At 41.2% G+C, this 19,198-nt stretch overlaps 1 protein-coding gene across 1 annotated transcript in view; it reads left to right on the top strand.

Moving 5' to 3' along the window:
* The window catches only part of LOC149436220 (speckle-type POZ protein-like A), a gene marked incomplete at its 3' end in the record, with an annotated part of 43,059 nt that overhangs the window by 12,042 nt on the left and 11,819 nt on the right, over positions 1-19,198 (top strand). Inside the window, exons 2-4 of the mRNA XM_089661848.1 lie at positions 1,682-1,803; positions 1,905-2,056; positions 11,240-11,367. Of these exons, the coding sequence (XP_089517974.1) occupies positions 1,682-1,803; positions 1,905-2,056; positions 11,240-11,367 (402 nt within the window). The remainder of the gene's footprint in view (positions 1-1,681; positions 1,804-1,904; positions 2,057-11,239; positions 11,368-19,198) is intronic.

Raw genomic sequence — 19,198 nt, 5'->3', positions numbered from 1 at the left:
TTGGTCAGAGGAGAATTAAGCTGGCCATAGATTACTACTTCTTCTTTTTTTTTTTTTTTTCCCGATCCCGTGGGCTGATGGAAAAAAATAATGAACGGATTCCTCCAGTCAGAGGAATGCTTCCCACTGAGACATTGTATTCTGACAGCGGGACTGTCTGTTGCAGCTGCTGACTGAGAAAAAATTTTCCAACATTCTCATCTGACAGAAATTGATCCCTAGCAGCCATGAATGGATTGACTTTCAGCTGGTCTGTGTTGAAATGGCTGAAGTTCCATCCAGCTTTACCACTACTTTCTGGTATGGAAGGATGTGCGTCATCCATGACAGTACTGGTGCTAGGCTGCTTAGGCACCTTACCCCCTTTCTTCCTCAGCAGTCCCCTTTAGGGTGGCATGACCCTGTCATCACTGACGTTTCCTCTAAGCATAGCCTGTCATTTCCTTGCCTACGTAGGAGGGGGCAGAATAACACAGACAGATTACACTTCACTATATGAGTGCCACTCAGTCCAGAAAGAATTCCTGCCGTTGTCAGAAAAAGCAGCAGTGATGTCACCAGACTGGCAAGAAGATTTGAGGGTGGGGGTTCAGGAGGTGTTGGGTGGGGGGGGGGGGGTGTGTATAACAGTTAAAAAGAAAAAAAAATACTGGAAGGGCACATGCTTGGAGTTCTACTTTAGGTTGTTGGACTACTTTTCTGTATAGCACAGCTCAACCTCCGAAACCTATTTCTTTGCATCAGCTCACAGATGGTGGTGTATTCAACTCTCTTGCTGAAAGGGGAAATCGGCTTTTATTTTATTTTTCTTATTCCATGTGTATTTCTACAGTTTTCTTTTCCTTACAGATCACTTTTTTCCTTAACTAGCTGCAGACTTCGGGCGTGCCACACATGCCCCAAAAAAAGGTCATCATTGTACACAGGGCAGGTGTAGCACATCCAGTCCTTCTGCCCTGCTGCCGGGACCCTGACCCAGTACACAGCAATTCAGCTCTGAATAATCAAAGCTGCATTGCTGAGAAAGTTGGGACAGCTGGAGCAGTCAAAAAAAAGCAGTCTCACAATCTTTACCATCAAAATTGTACAGGAAGATATAAAGTCACATATTCTTAGGCCCCTTTCAGACGAGGCGGACCTGTCAGCGGATCCCTGCTGAGCAGGTGGATGACAGGTCTCTGTCCGCTCTGCTGTAGCAGAGCAGACACAGACTTGTCTGTTGATTTCAGTAGGACAGTCAGATGGATCCGATCCGCTGGACAGATGGGGAACGGATCCCAAATCGTTTGTTTTTGGTGTACAGGATTGAATGCCAGCAGGTGTCGGGGGACTATTGTCCGCTGACATACGCCGGTTCATAGAAGTCTTTGGATGGACCGATCGAGTCTGCCTGAAAAACAGACAGGTGGACTCCATCGGTTCGCTCATGTGAAAGGGGCCTTACATTTGTATCTCTGTTCATTCATCTTCAGATCAAAGGGATGAACTTTCTCCTGCAGATGTCAGTTAAAGCAACCTGACATATGAAAAAAGTGTTGTGTGTGTTGTGCTTTTTTAACCCCTAGCTGATTCTGATCAGTCCTAATGAACTCCTTAGTCTCAGTCAATCAGTGCCGCATCAGTGTGAAAGCAGCTTTAATGTTAGATTGTTGGTGAGGTAAATGTCTTTTTGTTCCATCAGGTCAAGGTAGTGAAGTTTTCCTATATGTGGACCATAAATAACTTTAGTTTTTGCCGAGAAGAAATGGGAGAAGTTTTAAAAAGTTCCACTTTCTCTTCGGGGCCAAATGATAAAATGAAATGGTAAGACGCTTTCCTCTGCTCTATTATGGAAAGTCCATGTATTCATTCTCTTTGTGAAACATATGTACTCATGCATTTTCAAAACATATCTCCTCTCCTAGGTGTTTGCGCGTTAACCCCAAAGGGTTAGATGATGAGAGCAAGGATTATTTATCGTTATACTTGCTACTGGTTAGCTGTCCAAAAAGTGAAGTTCGAGCAAAGTTTAAATTTTCTCTATTAAATGCTAAAAGGGAAGAAACAAAAGCCATGGGTGAGTTGTTGACGTCGAAAAGATTGTATGATGTTGTACCATTGGGGCCTCATCATTTGCAAACAGAAGAATAGAATGGAGTTGCCATTTTTAGTATAGATTGTACATGTAAAATCCATTTTTTTTTTTTTTTTATAGATTTAAAAATATTTTTGGGAGATTTCCCTTTACTTCCAGTCCCGGAAACACAACAGGAAGTAAGAGAAGATCTTTACAAATTGAAATTAAAACCCCTGTGTAGAAGTTGTCACCAGAACAGACATTACAATTGATTTTCACTCGCTTTCTCTTCCTGTAACAACTCATGGATTTCAGATTTTGTTTCCATCATTTTGTGTACAGGGGACATAAGCAGATAGTAAGGGTGTCCCCACAGGGACACAGACAACAGTAACCATTTCACAGAGGTTTTAACTAGTGATGCATATATCTGCCACAAATAGGGTTATCAGCATTTTGCCAATTTAAAAAAAAAAAAAAAAAAAAGTGCCAATAATGTCATCAACTCCGATGCAAAAACGCTTCTATTTAAAGTGGTTCTAAAGGCTCAAGGTTTTTTACCTTCATGCATTCTAACTTAACTAACATACCTAGGTTCTGGAAATCGGTAAAACATCTTCCTTAAAGACCTGGTATACTTTGGCTGACTACTATAGATTATTGGAAGAGCTAGATCTATAGGACACCACACAAATTTTCCGAGACATGGGAGTGTTGAAATGAGTTAAACTCAAAATTGTGCCTTTTGAATTAAGTCATATCCATAATTATATATGCTGAATATAAACCAATAGCTGTTGAGGTATTCTGATGATACCTTAAGATATTTTTACCGCTCTTTACTTTGCTTACATACCCACTCGACATTGTATGGTTCTCCTGATTTGCCATCCCTTTCTTTTCCCACTTCCTTATCTGTTCTGTTCACCTCTTTTCCCAAATTTAGTTCTGTGTACATCTGGTGGATACTTGTAGAACGGCCCAGGTTGAGATCTTAACCACTTGTTGACCGCACTATAGCCAAATGATGGCTACAGCGCTGTCATCCAGTTCCGGGAGGGCGTCATATGACGTCCTCCCAGAATTGCACGCCCACAGTATGCTCTGTGATCGCTGTATCCTTTGGACACAGCTGATCACATAACACGGTAAAGGGCCAATCACAGCAGCCTTTTACCACATGATCGGCTGTGTCCAGTCACAGCTGATCACCATGTAAACACACTTGCTGGTTATCAGCAGTATTTCCTCACGCTGTGACAGTGTGAGAAAAGTACTGCAGATAACAGGTAAGTGTGAAAGGAGACCTCTACGCTGGTAATCAGGGCTCTGATTATCAGTGCATCCCCAAAAGTGCCCATCAGTGCTGCCAATCTGTGGCGCCTATCAGTGCAGGCTATCAGTGCCTTTCAGTACAGCCTCATCAATACCCAATCATCAGTAGTGCCCACCAGTGCTGCCTGTCCATGCCCATCAGTGCAGCCTCATCAATGCACATCAGTGAAGGGGAAAAATTACCTGTTTGCAAAATTTTATAATAGAAACCAAGAAAAAACATTTTTTTTGATGGGGTGTGTGTTTTTTTTTTTTTTTCCAAAATTTGTGGTTATTTTTTGTTTAGCAAAAAATAAAATACCCAGTGGTGACTAAATACCACCAAAATAAATTTCTATTTGTGTGATAAAAATTATAAAAATTTCATGTGTTGCATGACCACGCAACTGTCATTCAAAGTGTGGCAGCGCTGCAAGCAGAAAATTGGCTTGGGCAGGAAGGGGGTAAAAGTGCCCGGTAGGCAAGTGGTCAATAACCTGACTAATTCAGAGAACCTCTTTAGGGCCATTAAGGCTCTGAGGATGGGCAATATCTGACGTGTTTGAACATATGTAGTGATTAGCCATAACTTTATGACAACTTCAAGTCCGGACACTTTAACCCCCTTCTAGTCCAGTTACATTTTCAGCTTTCAGCACTGCTGCACTTTGACTATTGCGTGGTCATGTAATACCGTACCCATATGAAATTATTAGCATTTTTTTAAAACACAAAGCTTTTTTTTTTTTTGTGGTATTTATTCACCACTGGGATTTTTATTTTTTGCTATATAAATGAAAGACCAAAAATTTGGAAAAGTTTTTCTTATAACATTTTGCAAATAAAGAATCTTTCTTCATAAATCTTGGCCAAAATGTATTCAGCTATCTTTTTGGTAAAAAAAAAACCCAAATCGGTTAACAAAAAAAAAAAATAAATATAGAAAAACATATTTTTTTTTTTTGTAAACCATTTTATTTTAATATTTGGTTTTTTTTACATACTGTCACCCTAGCAGTACAGTGTCACCATACTGACACTGCACTACTTGTGGGGGGTGATGAAGATTTTTTTTTTTCCTTTGCACTGGTTGCTTTTACACTCATAAAGGCATTTCTCCTTCTCTCTGGCTGCATTTCTGCAGCCATTGAGAAATACTGTGAGAGCTGTAATTGGTTGTAGCTTGTCATATGGTACAAAGTTGTTGTGAATAGCCTTGTACCATGTGACCTCTGTGATCATTCACAGAATTCACAAGTAGTAAAGAATGATGTCAGGAAGTGACATCTTGTTTCTATTCATGTGATCACTGATTGGCTAATCACTGATCACATGAATTGGGACCTCACACAGCGTTCCGTACATTGATCTGTGTCTGGTGGACACAGCGGGTACAGATCGTGGCGCTGAGCACTTCCAGGGAGCAAGCACAGGCAATGGATGCAGGGGGACATTTAGAAACGTGGGATATATTAGGCAGCAAGTATATTTTATATGTTGATGTGCTGAAAGGAGAAAGTTTGTTGTGTATGTAGCTGTGCAGTCATGCACTGGTCAGGGTGCCCATGTCCACGGTCAAAAGTGCCTACAGTGGGCCTTCATGAGCATCAGAACTGGACCGTGGAGCAATGGAAGAAGGTGGCCTGGTATGATTAACATTTTCTTTTACATCATGTAGATGGCTGGGTGTGTGAGCGTCACTTATCTAGAAAAGGGATGGCACCAGGATGCACTATGGGAAGAAGGCAAGCAAGCGGAGGCAATGTGATGCTTTTGGGAAATGTTCATCTGGGAAACCTTGGGTCCTGTCATTCATGTAGATGTTACTTGACACCACCTACCTGAACATTGTTGCTGAACAAGTACTCCCCTTCATGGTGTCCGTATTAACTGATGGCAGTGGCCTCTTTCAGCAGGATAATGTGCCCTGCTACACTGCAAATTATTTGAGGATCACAATGAGTGAAGTATTGACTTGGCCTCCAAATTCTCCAGATCTCAATATAATCGAGAATCTGTGGGATGTGTTGGAAAAACAAGTCTGATCCATGGCGGCCTCATGTCATAACATACAGGATGTAAAGGATCTGCTACTGATGGCGTGGTGCAAGATACTACAGCATACCTTCAGACGTCTAGTGGAGTCCATGTCTGAATGAGTCAGGGCTGTTTTGGCACCAAATGTGGGATCTACTCAATATTAGATGGATGGTCATAAAGTTATGACTGATCAATGTACTCTGTGTCTTGCACATGCGTATCTGTACTTGATATGTTTGTTATATTCCTCAAACGTTATCCTGATTCCTGTTTAAAGACAAACAATAAATATTTAATATACAAAACAGCTGGTATATCCTGATGGTTGAATGGCTTCAGTCCCTTTTATAGTCACTGACCTCAAATAAGTATGCAGATCAGAAGTTCTTCACTTGCTGCATAATTGTTCCAGCAGGGATTTAAGAGGATCGGCATGACAGCCAGACAACTGGCACTTTCAGAAGAATGTCTAAAATTGCAGCACTTATGTTTTTTAGCTTATATAGTGGGAAGGGTTTAGAATCTGTCAGGATGGAATATGCCCAGAGCCTCTGCCTGTGAGCCTGTTGTTAAGCTGCCTGAATTCACAGTCAGGATCAACCTGCTGCAGAAGAAGAGGACCCGTGACATCACATAATGGCTGCAGGATTTATTATATGCTTTGGTGTGTATGCTTTGGGGGTCGGGAATAACAAAAGCTAGATTTGATCCCCTATGACAAGGGATAAGAGAACAGCCTAAGAAACAGTGAAGCAGTAGTGGCCTAGTCTTTCTCTTGCAATAAATTGCAACTTGTGCTAGGTAGCCTGTAAACAAAATGCTTTTTTCAGCAAGCTGTATATAGGTATACAAATATAAAAAGGTGCTGTTGGGATACGCTGTATCCCAGTCCCAACTGGCTAACTGTGGAGGAAGTTTACTTTTAAATGTTGTGTTTTTATTTTTTGTTCTTTTATGAGTGTGTTTGTTGTGTGGTGTTTTTTTTTTTTTTTTTGTAAAGGAAACATTTTGCAATAATCTATTTAGGGCTCATTCAGACAGCCGAATATTGCTATCCTCCATGCAGAGACGCTGACAGATGTTTATATTCACCTTGGTGCATGGTTCTGAAAGCAGAGACTCTGCATTGGGATGTGTGCATCCACTTCTATGGGTTGCCTGCATGCAGCTCAGAGGTGTATACACATGCATCTGCCAGTGGCTCTGCACTAATCAGCCATTTGAATTAGCCCTTGTGTCTAATCAATAATAAATGCCAAATTGTGCTGCGCTCCACTATTACCAATAGTGACAAATCATATATATATCCCATACGACCTTTCTCCTTTTCCTAACCTCTGGGGATATATCCCCGAACCCTGGTCCTCCACTACCTCTCCCACACACAAGACATCCTCTCTTCCATGAACTGCCACAACCCCCTCAATCGTATATCTGTCCCCGTGCTCCCCAAAACCACCCTCCCGTTCTCATGCGCACTCTGGAACGCCCGCTCGGTCTGCGACAAGCTCACCTCCATGCATGACCTCTTTGTCTCCCGCTCCCTTAACCTCCTAGCGATCACCAAAACCTGGATCCAAGCAACAGACTCTGCCTCCCCTGCAGCACTCTCCTATGGAGGTTTCATCTGGACCCATTCGCCCAGCTTCCATCTCACCGACAACAACCTTCTCGACCCTTTACAGTCCGGCTTCCGCCCCCTACACTCCACCGAAACTGCCCTGCTCAAACTCGCCAATGACCTACTAACCGCCAAAACCAATGGCGACTATATTATACTCCTACTACTTGATCTCTCTGCGGCTTTTGACACGGTTGACCACCCCCCCCCCTCCTCAAAAAACTGCACTTTCTTGGCCTCAGAGATTCCGCTCTCTCCTGGTTCTCCTATCTATCGCAGCGCTCCTTCATCGTTACCTATAACGCTGCCACCTCCCCTTCACTTCCTCTCTCTGTTGGGGTCCCTCAAGGTTCTGTCCTCGGACCCCTCCTCTTCTCCATCTACACCTCCTCCCTTGGCCAATTGATCAACTCCCACGGCTTCAACTACCATCTCTATGCCGACGACACACAAATCTATCTCTCTACCCCTCACCTCACCCACTCAGTCTCTAATTGCATCACCAGTATACTAAGTGACATATCGGACTGGATGTCACTCCACTTCCTGAAACTCAACCTTTCCAAAAATGAGCTCCTAGTATTCCACCCAGCCCATGCCCCCCCCCGACTTCTCCATCAAGATCAACAACACTATCATCAGTCCCACCCCTCATGCCCATTACTAGGCGTAATCCCAGACTCCAATCTGTCCTTTCAGCCCCAGGTCCAATCGCTGACAAACTCATGTAGACTTCACCTCCGCAACATCTCTAAGATATGACCGTTCCTAACCTTAGAAACCACTAAGCAACTCATTCACTCCTTGTTATATCTCGCCTTGACTACTGTAACTCCCTCCTCATTGGCCTATCTCATCGCAGGCTATCCCCACTCCAGTCCATCATGAATGCTGCTGCCAGACTCATTCACCTTACTAACCGCTCTGTATCTGCCATCCCTCTCTGCCAATCCCTCCACTATCTTCCAATTGCCCAACGGATAAAATTCAAACCGCTAACACTGACGTATAAAGCCCTTCATAACACTGCCCCTAATTACATCACCGATCTTGTCTCTAAATACCACCCAAACCATACTCTCTGCTCCTCGCAAGACCTCCTACTCTCTAGCTCCCTTGTCTCTTCCTCCCATGCTCGTCTCCAGGATTTCTCAAGGGCTTCACCCATCCTCTGGAACTCCCTACCCCAATCTATCAGGCTATCGCCTACTCTGCTCACTTTTAGGCGCACTCTGAAAACCCATCTCTTCAGGGAAGCCTACCCCGACCCCAGCTAATACTGGAATCTTCTACTCTTCCTACCACTCCATCCCCCCCACAGCTAATTACCTCTTGTACCACTATCCCCTCCCTCCTAGATTGTAAGCTCCAAGGAACAGGGCCCTCTAATCCCTCTTGTATTGTTACTGTACTGTCTCCCTCCACAATGTAAAGCGCTGAGCAAACTGTCGGCGCTATAGAAGTCCTGTCTAATAATAATTATTATATATATAAAATGCTCCAATAAACAATTAGTGCAGTAATTGAGTAAATCCACTATAAAAAAACAGTGTCCATATACATAGCAAACAGAAATGTCCATATGATTCTTCAAAAATTTGTCTTGAAATGTATAAATTCAGTGCTTCTTAATTCACCTCTTATGTGAAATAACTTTTAAATACGTGCCCCCCCCGTCAGTTGTGCTCTCACCTCAAATATATGACCAAACCGTTAAGTGAGGCCATATAGCGCTTGTGTCCCTTTAACTGGACCAAATGTGGATGGGATGGTATCCTACTGAATGGGATCCCCTTCACTTCATCAATTGGTTCTCCTCCCACGGTGGATTATATTAAAAGAATAACCAGATCATAGTGTTTATCCTTAGACAACATTTTATTAATATAAAGTAGTACACTCACATGATGTCTGTATAAAAAACGCTTTGTGCAAAATTTCCTCCTGAGTTTTGGCAGTGGTGAAAATCCTATGTGTACCAGCTGGTGTCAGTGTGGAACCATTGAGCATTGTGACATCAAAGCCCCTCCCCTACGCATTATGTCACCGGTAACGGGGCTTCATCAGGGGGAATAATCTCCCTTTCTCTCACTTTAACTCTCTCTCGTTAATCACAACCAGTGATGAGAGAGTGGGGGCGGGGCCAAGCTGCATTCTTTGACTTAATAGACACACAACGCTGGTGGGACTGAGCAGCTTGCTATGGGGGCACTCAGCGGTGAGGGGGCCGGCTGTGTACCCATGAAGTGGAGGATAGGGGTAAGTATGACATGCTTGTTATTTTTTAAAAGGAAAAAAAAAATTCCTATTACAATCACTTTAATCTTTACACTCTTCCTGTGAAGCCTGTGCCCTTTCTCATTATGGTAGTTACCTTAAAGAAAATACATTCTATACAAAACCACAACGTATGTCCTTTAAGACTGAACCAGGAAACAGTATTGTCGCTTGACTGGTTATGTGAAGTGTCAAAAACTTGTGAATCACAAGACAAGCTGTGCAGAATTTTTTTTTTTGACAGGTAAAACATGTATTTTAGCATTGTTAGAAGCAAGTTGTCATTTTTTTAATGTGAAATCAACTTCCCAAAGCAGTTTACTAGAAGTTCAACTTTTAATGGAAAAATATGTTCCTGTAGGGCAGGGGTCAGCAACCTTTTTGGTGTTGTGTGTCATGTTCACAAGCATTAGACAACCGCTTTGCCAGTATACAATAGTGCGTTGCAGTCTTCGTTTGTTTCCAATTTGTACACTTGTGTTTATTCAGCTAATGGCAAGTTAAGCTCGTTAATTACACTGTTCAACAGGTAAAAAGTTTTGGGCATAAAATTAGCTAATCTTACATAATTTTGGGGTGCTGAAAACGAAAATGACCCTAAAAAATGTTGATTGGCTTTAGTTTCCATGATATATTCACCCATCTAATGACGTAAGCCATTCAAAATTATGATGCAACTTCAGCTGCATATTGCGCAATTGATACTGGTGACCAATAGAAAAATGCATGTATACTGAGATGATGCAATATTAGCCTTTAATTGCATCACTTCACTGCATAAAAGCTGCAGTATCTGTAGCTGATTGTAGTTCGACAGCGTCTTTACATTTCGTTTTATGCTTATATAGGCTACTCAGTAATGCCTCGAACTTGTGTGAATAAAGCAGATAATTTCTGCTATATCTGCGGTGAAATAACTTTTATCTCACAAAAAAGGAGGATAACAGGAATGATTAAGAAAGCCTACAACTTGTATTTTGGCTGCAAGATAGGAGACCAGGACAAGAGCTGGGCACCACATATATGCTGCAATTCTTGTGGGACGGCACTGGAGCAATGGTTGAATGGAAAAAAAGGCATCTATGCCTTTCGCTGTGCCAATGATTTGGAGAGAGCCAACAGATCATGTTAGTAATTGTTACTTTTGTATGGTGCCTCCAATTGTAAAAGGGCTAAATAAGAAGAAAAAGTTATCTGTGCACTATCCAAATATTCCATCGGCAATACGTCCAGTTCCTCATGGAGAGGGGCTACCAATTCCTAAAGCACCAGAATCCTTCGTGGTTGAGTCAAGTGAGGAAGAACCTGAAGCGTGTAGTCACGTGCAGTTGTAAGAGATAGCCCTTTCCTCGAATACAAGAGAAAAGCCAAGAGAAGCAAAACCGACACAAACTGAAGACAAAACTAGTGAGAATCCTAAGTATTAAAATGATTCAACTTCGCTTATGGCTATAATTTTTCTTGGTAATCCTATGCAATATATTATGCCATTTAGGCTTTGTTATGTAGTCAATATCACTTGCTTTATATTTGTGGAAAGACATCTATCTATATAATTATTGTGCATTATGTAGTCATTACGCCTATAGTAGAAAACTTTCCGTTTACAGAAAAACTAGAGCCAATTGACAAATTTCATTGTTATATTTGAACTCAGAATGTGAAATTCATTAAGAAATGGATCCTTTTGTTTCCAAAACTGGCAAAAAGTAAAAATTTGTTGAACAGTGTTATTAGAAATGGAGTTGAACTTGCCATTGGCAGTACAACTATGAGAGCTAAAATGAACTGGTCTGCACACAAAACCCTTTCAGCAGACCATCCCAAAGACACCAGGTTATTTTTTAATTTTTCTTGATCTAATGCTTTTTTGCAGACCTTTCCACTTTCAAAAGCTTTAATATTCATCTTTATTTTGCTATTTTATTCAGAAAGTCAAAGAGCTTATCGGTTTGTTCAAGGCAAAGACTGGGGCTTTAAGAAATTTATTCGGCGAGATTTTTTACTTGACGAAGCCAATGGTCTCTTACCGGACGATAAACTTACCTTGTTCTGTGAGGTAGGTGGAATTCTTGCTTTCCCCAATGAATTTATTGCTTGCAGTTGTATTATATGAAATGGTTTTGTGGTTCATGGAATTCAGTAGATCTTATAGTAAAACGGTGGCCTGGCTCTAGAACCAGCCTTCCGACAGAAAGGAAGCATGTGGAACTGTAGAGTGAGGTACTCTATGCACTCTGAGAGCCGCCCTAAGCTAAAAATGTAAGGGGTGGGGCATTTTCCACTATTACTGGTTAAAGTTCCACTTTAACCTTAGCGACTGAAAGGCTGTCAAGTGGGAGGAGGAGCATGAATACCTGACATTATAGAACTTGAAAGTATTGTCTGCTATAAATATATGGATGAATTACTCCTCAGTAGCTGCAGCTACAGAGGTGAGATGGAGCTTGTAAAGTAAACCTTTTTTTTTTTTTCTCCCCCTTTCCACCAGAAAATCCTCTGTACGGATGTGATGACAGAATTGGACATCCCACCTTTTACACATTTTGCCACACACCACACAGATTCCCAAAGATGCCTGGTGTTGACAAAATGTGTAGAGGCAGGACTTCTGGTTCTGACATCACATCCATACAGTGGAATGCACACTGGTTTCTGGGAAGTAGCAGAGCAGTGACGCTTACTGAAAATACATTCGGTTGGCTGGTTTCTTCTGGTGGCCGACGGGCACAATATATTGTGAGTCCAATTCTTTCTTTTTATGGGCTATTTTTAATGAAGAGGAATGTGATTGTATTTCTGGTCTGTGTCCTCTACATCATTTGAGCATATGAGGTGACGAAGAGGGAATGCTTGTTTCCATACTCACACTATCCCAGGGGGCTGATGGTGGAAGAGAGCCAAGGATTCCATTCTGAATCTGAACACATTTTAAGCCTACTTATTTAATAAGAGGTTGATCAATTTTAGTTAGTGAGCACTTTGAAGGGGTACTCATGGAACATGGATATGTGATCTAGAAGATTTGGCATGCTTTTTATGATCACTCATAGTGAAGCACAGTGTGCCACATCAGTTTGGACACAATCTATATCTTTTATGTTTTGTGCATGGGACACTATTGACTTTTTCTTTGGCAATTGGATTGGACTTTAAAATTGAACACGTCAATTTTTATTATTGTATGTTTTGTAAAAACATTTTTTGTAAGTTTAGTGAAAGAGCACATTAGCCCTGTTCACGTTGTAGTTTAAAGTGATTGTAAACCCTTACATGTACCCAGTGAAGTGATTGGCCTCAGGTGATACACAGAGATGAAACAAATCCTCCTACATAAGTTGTATCCATCTATCTGCAGTCTTCTCTTCTCTACACCTGTACAAAATGCTGAATTTATAAAGCTTGCCTGGGAGTTCATAAAAAAGGGGGCAGAGAGCTGAAATGACACACTGCAGAGCTCAGTGAAGAGAGCTCTGTGAGCTGATTGGATGATTGGAAGGAAGAGACCCCCCCTCCATACAGCACACAGGAACAGAGCTGAGACTGTAAATCTGCTGGAGGTTTCTCCCCTGTCATCATTTTTCTCTTGATTTCAGGGAACTTGTCAGAAGTGATTCATGATGATAGCAGAGGAATGAAGCAGTAAACAGAAATGACACTTAGTGCTCTGGACTGGGAAAAATACTCACTATAGAGGGATATGCTTTGTTTACATTTCATGTCTGAGGCTTACAAACACTTCATAGTAGTGGGGAAGTTTCCTCTTCTCCTTCTACATGTGTGTGCATGTGTAAACTTATTTTATTCTTGCTGAGGTCCTTACATGGTGATGTGTATGTGTGTTTATGTATGTATATATGTCACTGGCTAGTGAATTATTATTTATTTATTATTTCAGGTACTTATATAGCGCTGTCAATTTACGCAGCGCTTTACATATATATATTATGCATTCACATCAGTCCCTAACCCTCAAGGGGCGTACAATCTAAGGTCCCTAACTCACATTCATACATACACATACTAGGGCCAATTTAGACAGGAGCCAATTAACCTACCAGCATGTCTTTGGGGTGTGGAAGGAAACTGGAATACCCGGAGGAAACCCACGCAGGCACAGGGAGAACATGCAAACTCCAGGCAGGTGGTGCCGTGGCTGGGATTCGAACAAACGACCCTAGTACTGCCAGGCTGAAGTGCCCCATAAGTAAACTTGTGTGAAAATACTGCGGTCCAGTTCCTTCCAGGGTTTTAGATGGCAGTGAAGTAGGGTTGAACTATGCTCACTCCATCTGAAATGGAGAAATCTATTTGACTTTTACTTTTTGATTCCTGTTGATTGTACAAACTTACCTACTTATTTTTAGGGGTTTGGCTTTCAAGCTGCCCAGAGATTCCTGTCCCATAGCATTGCTGTGACCTAATGTTTGTTGTCTTCATCTATTCTGCTAATGTTGTATTTTGTCTGCATTGTTTGTTGAAATTGGAAAGTGTATGTGCAGCATTGGTGGAGGTTTTTGTGCCATTCCTATGAATAAAGGATCTGTTGTAACACTCTCCAGCTGTAGAGTATATGTATGAATGCCAATACCTAGCGCATTAAAGCTACCGTAATGGTTAATCTGCTTATATTAAGCCTTTTTCTGGTTCCCCTGTTTACCCCCATCAGCAACATTCTAATGGCATTTTAAATAAAATCTCTGTTTTCATTACATACCTTTTTTAGACCCAGTAATGTCATCACTGGGGCTGTACACTTCTCTCATAGCTGGTGAGAGTGGCCATCAGGATGTGATACAAAGCTGCCCAAAAACATCATAGCACTCTGCCACAGTACGCCTCTCAAGAGCCCTCCGTCCTCAGGCAAGCAGTCAGCTGGCTCTTGGGAAGAGTGGAGATCAAAATGCCTTGACTAGTGACGTCATTCTGAAGTAGGGAGTTTTTCTAAGCAGGCTGCTTTTATATACTTACCATTTTGGGTAACACTCACATGTGATGCTGAGGTTCCTTGACTGAAAAAAAATGAAATCCAGTGAATGTAATAGAAGGGCTTGGGGCAGTCAGGCTGTGGAGGAAAGAGCTAGATGATGTGCACATCCTCAGCCAGGAAATGAGGTGGGCTTTGTCTGATTTGCAGCAGCTTCTAGTTCATATTGTGAGACGTTCAGTGTGCAGTGAGATCTGAGCACGCAGTTTCAGTTCAGGAGAGGAGCCCTGTACAACTGTGCAATTCCAGAGGTAAGGCTAGGGTCCATATTTAATATTAAAGCCAGGGTGGATTTGATTTAAATCAAACTGATTTAAATCACTAGTCAGTAAGGCTTGATTTAAATCCTAGTTTTCTACATAGACTAATTCTTGCTGGTATAACTTTAATATGCAAGTAGATGAAGATTTTTACAATAACAACTTTTCATATTAGTTTTTTTATCCCCAGTTTAATAGGTTAATCATTCATATTTGGACAACTTTTCTGTTGTACTTAGGAAGGAGAAAAATAATCATTACCTTAATAATAACAATGTAAATAGATTTATTCAACTGAAACAATAACATTCCAGCATATGTGATTTGCTTAAACATGCATGTTTAACTAATTTGGCTAAACAAAATATATATATTTTAAGAAACGTAGACTGTCAGCCCCTTCCTCCCCACACTTAGTTTCACTTTCTTCTTGTGCAGATCTATTCCACTCCAAACAATCAGAAAAATATTGTTTCTATTCTATTCACTGAACTTCTTGAAACTTAGCAGTGAAGGGGTTGATTCTGTATTCATAGGTTTGTAGAGGTTAGGATGAAGGTCTTTTTCTTAACTCTGTTCATGTTATAACATTTTTGCTGTGAAGAAGAGGCATGTGATCTCCGCTGAGTCAAATTCAGTTTTGAGAACTGCAAAAGTAAACCAACATCTGTGATAATATCTTGTAGGCAGAGAAACTGCCCAATAATCTTACAAAAACCTCTGGAAGAGCATGACATTGTGAATGGATTCATGGAATTTATTTACCAAACAAATTTAAACATATACAGCCTTATTCTACATAATTAAAAAAAACTAATCTTTATTTCATGATGGAATAACCTTTGGATGGTAATATATTTTCCTCAAAAAGCATTTTATTTAAAAAAATCTGATTTAAATAAAAAAAATCTGATTTGTTTTTTTTTTTACATTTTTTTAAAAAAAATCATAGATTTTTATCCACCCTGATTAGAGCTGAAAAATGGTGTTGTAGTTTTGGGATCTTTTTCTGGATGGTGACGTAATCTGCCACTCCTCTTCACCTTGTCAAATTATAGAACACTTTGGGGTGGATTTACTAAAGGCAAATAGGCTGCGCACTTTGCAACTGCAGTTGCACTAATTTTCTCCAGAGTTTAGTTAGTGTTACTGTACCCAGGACCCTCCATTCACTATATCTGGTCTCCCGGGACCCTCCATTCACTATATCTGGTCTCCCGGGACCCTCCATTCACTATATCTGGTCTCCCGGGACCCTCCATTCACTATATCTGGTCTCCCCGGACCCTGCATTCACTATATCTGGTCTCCCCGGACCCTGCATTCACTATATCTGGTCTCCCCGGACCCTGCATTCACTATATCTGGTCTCCCCGGACCCTGCATTCACTATATCTGGTCTCCCCGGACCCTGCATTCACTATATCTGGTCTCCCCGGACCCTGCATTCACTATATCTGGTCTCCCCGGACCCTGCATTCACTATATCTGGTCTCCCCGGACCCTGCATTCACTGTATCTGTTCTCCCCGGACCCTGCATTCACTATATCTGTTCTCCCCGGACCCTGCATTCACAATATCTGGTCTCACAGTACACAACATGGAAGTGCAATTATTTTAGTAAATATAAACTGCTAAATACCTTTTCTCATCAGCAGTTAGAGCAGTCTTGTGACTTCTATCAGTGTCCAGCCAAGCACTGGTTAAAGCTTGTAGGAGGAGTTTTCTCTAAGAGGATGTAGAACCCCTGAGCTCTGTCTGGACAGTGCTGATTGGCCCTGTGCTGATCACATGTACTCTCCCAAGAGAAAAAATAAAAAAAGCCTCTTTAGCAATACACACCAAATTGAGCATGTGCAGTGTCTCCACACGATGTCTTATCAGGAGATGAGAGGTAGACACTGGAAAAGGGAGGATCAGAGAAGTCAGGATCAAACAGCGTTTTACACAATGCAGAGCATTAACCCCTTAGGTTCTACAGTGAGTATAACAAGTATGCTTTACTGCATATACAGGCTGATTTTACTGTTGTGGGTTTTGTACACTTTAATATGGTTATGCTTTACAATTTAAAGAATACTCAATTGGGTGTAAAGGAATTAAAGAAACATCAATTTTGCGTTTACAGGATTGGATGCTGGAAAAAGCCAAGTTTTACCGCATTCACTAAGCTCTGGGAAAATGAGTGCAGCTGCACTTGCAAAGTTTCTTTAGTAAATCCAGCCCCTTGTATTCATTCAAATTCATTCATTAAAAAAACAAATAGCAAGTCTGAAATAATTTTCAGTGTCCACAGTGGCCCTCCAGATATCACATATGAATACTTACATCAAGCCAAGCTGGACCAATGTAACTGGAAATAGATCTCAAGTTCTGCTTTAACATAACTCACCGTAAAGTGGTGGTAAACCCTTACATATACCCAGTAAAGTGACTGGCCGCAGATGATACACAGAGATGAAACCAATCCCCCACATAGGTTGTACTTGTTTATCTGCCTTGATCTCTTCACTACAGCTTTCTAAAGCACACAATTTACACAGCATCTTTGAGCTCCAGAAGGCAGGGATCTGACATCCCACACAGCACAGCTCAGAAAGGATCGCTGAATGTAATCTGAGATCTGAGTGAAGAAATTAAACACCCTCCTCTAAACAGTCTTGTAGGGGAGCATGCACAGCTGAGGCTATCAGTCACAGGCTGTGTGCTAGAGGCCCCGACCCCCTCCTTCTATGTTCCCTTGAATGACTCCTGCAGATAGCAGAGGAGCAAGACCGCAAACAAAAATCACACTTTTGGATTGAAGCATGTACACCCTACAGAAGTGTAAATGCTTTGTTTTTCATGTCAGACATTTACAACCACTTTAAAATTTCGATCCTAATGTACTTCCTAAAAAAACATACCGAAGTTTCCCTATAACACTAGTTGATAGCTTTGACGTTACAGAGAATACAATGTATACAGGATAAGGTGGTTGTAATTGCCTTGTTGTGTGCGCTGTGTTCCGATAGGACAAGCTCAGCATTACTCCTCCATGGCCGTGGCTTGCAGAATGATTGGTAAGTTTTGTAGCTCCATCGTAGCTGGAAGGTCAGAATCTGAAGTCGGCTGCTAAAGACTTCTTCACACCCCCCCCCCCCATCTTCCAGCTCTGCTTGATTAGTAGCGTGGCTTGTGAATGCGTTAATGGTTAATACACTTCCTTGTGGTCTGCGTCTCATGAAAATGTGTAAAATTGGCAAGATTGCAACTTAATTATATGATATTATTTTGTGCAAGGGAATAATTGATATACAGCCCCTGAGACCACATGGTGCAAATATAGCACATCCGATTTCCATTTAGACAAGTGAAATGAGCTGTACAATGAATTTGTTATGAATACAATTAAGGGGCTGACAAAGAGGATGTAGCGTCTGTCTGTCTCGGAATGAGCACAATCTGAGCTGACTGCCGCTCTTTCCCCTTAATGGCCTAACCGTTTGGTAATTTTGGTAATCTTTAGGATGTCATTAGCAGATACAGAGGGAAATGGGCATTTGTGGATTTTATGTAGTCCATTGTTGCATGTTTCAAAATAGGAAGACAAACGTGACGTGTATGTTAATAGGTATGTTATATTGCCAGAAGTATTAGTAATTTTACCCACTTATATAGACGGGGATTGATGGCAGTGGAAAAGACACCAGGCATACCTGTACATTCATCTGCTGGCTTTAAAGTGTTACTAAACCCACGACAGTAAAATCAGTCTGTATATGTAGTAAGGCATGCTTGTTATACTCGCTGTGGAACCTAAGGGGTTAATCCTCTGCATTGTGTAAACATGCTGTTTGATCCTGTCTTCTCTGATCCACCCCTTCTTCCTGTGTCCCCTCTTATCACCTGATAAGACATATTGTGTGGAGTCACTCTGCACATGCTCAGTTTCCTGTGTATTGCTGGAGAGGTTTTTTTTTTTTCTTTGGAGAGTGCATGTGATCAGCACAGGGCCAATCAACACTGTCCATACAGAGCTCAGTGGTTCTACATCCTCCTAGAGAAAACTCCTCCTCCAAGCTTTAACCAGTGCTCTGCTGGACACTGATAGAAGTCACAAGACTGCTCTAACTGCTGATAAAAAAAGGTATTTAGCAGTTTAGATTTACTAAAATAATTGCACTTCCATGTTTTGTGTACTGTGGGAGAACAGATATCGTAAATGCAGGATCCTGGGTTTAGTAACACTTTAAGTAAAATATACAGTGTATTGGTAGCTATTGGCAGCTTTGACAATATTGTCACCTTGACTCTTGAGTCCATCTTTTAGTTCTTAAATCAATTACAACATGCCAAAACACAATCTATTAACCACTTGCCTACCAGGCACTTATACCCCCTTATTTACCAGGCCAGTTTTCAGCTTTCAGCGCTGCCGCACTTTGATTGACAATTGCGCGGTCATGCAACATTGTACCCGTATGAAATTTTGATCATTTTTTTCTCACAAATAGAGCTTTCTTTTGGTGGTATTTAATCGCCACTGGGCGCTTTACTTTTTTGCGCTATAAATAAAAAAAGTGCAAAAAATTTGAAAAAAAAAAAAAGTTTCTTTGTTTCTATTATAAAATTTTTCAAACAGGTATTTTTTCTCCTTCAC

The sequence above is a fragment of the Staurois parvus genome, unplaced genomic scaffold, assembly GCF_062004578.1.
Source record: "Staurois parvus isolate SC_StPar_1 unplaced genomic scaffold, SC_StPar_1.0 ptg001397l, whole genome shotgun sequence".
In the NCBI taxonomy this organism is placed as follows: Eukaryota; Metazoa; Chordata; class Amphibia; order Anura; family Ranidae; genus Staurois; species Staurois parvus.
This window is presented reverse-complemented; position numbering and strand designations above follow the sequence as displayed.